Source organism: Neopelma chrysocephalum, unplaced genomic scaffold, assembly GCF_003984885.1.
Source record: "Neopelma chrysocephalum unplaced genomic scaffold, ASM398488v2 Primary Assembly neopelma1_90281, whole genome shotgun sequence".
NCBI lineage: Eukaryota > Metazoa > Chordata > Aves > Passeriformes > Pipridae > Neopelma > Neopelma chrysocephalum.
Genome location: NW_020919117.1, coordinates 321 through 853, shown reverse-complemented (window position 1 = coordinate 853; position 533 = coordinate 321). Strand labels below are relative to the sequence as shown.

The following is a 533-nucleotide window of genomic DNA, read 5'->3' as shown; positions in this document are numbered from 1 at the left end:
CCCCCCCCAGTTGCCCCCACCGAGGCTCTTGAGCAGCAGCACGAGGGACCCCAGGTCGCAGCGCTGGATCTCGGGCACGGGCGTCTCCTCCAGCTCGTGCTGGAAGGCCCAGGCCGTGTACAGGCGGAAGCACTTCCCGGGGGCCACGCGGCCGGCGCGGCCTGCGCGCTGGTTGGCCGAGGCCTGGGGGGACAGGGGTGGCATCTGTCACCCACCAGGGACAGCAGGGACACAGGATTCTCACCTGTCACCCACCTGGGACAGGGGATTGGACCCTGTCACCCACCTGCTGCTTGGCTGGAGACACAGAGCTGACAGCAGGTGACAATAAGGTGACAGCAGGTGACAATAGGGTGACACAGGTGACAATAGGGTGACACAAGTGAGCCTACCCTGGAGCAGGGGGTGACCACAAGGGACTCCATGGGGTGACAGGGGTGGCTGTAGGTGACAGGGGGTGGCAATAGGTGACAGTGGGTGACAGTAGGTGCCCCAGGTGTCCTCACCCTGGAGCAGGGGGTGACCACGAGGGA

General features: G+C 65.5%; 1 protein-coding gene across 1 annotated transcript in view; it reads right to left on the bottom strand.

Annotated features, from left to right (window-relative positions):
* The window catches only part of LOC113979889 (pre-mRNA-splicing factor ATP-dependent RNA helicase DHX16-like), a gene marked incomplete at its 3' end in the record, with an annotated part of 2,179 nt that overhangs the window by 1,337 nt on the left and 309 nt on the right, over positions 1 to 533 (bottom strand). The window contains exon 2 of the mRNA XM_027707167.1: positions 21 to 183. Within this exon, the coding sequence (XP_027562968.1) occupies positions 21 to 183 (163 nt within the window). The remainder of the gene's footprint in view (positions 1 to 20; positions 184 to 533) is intronic.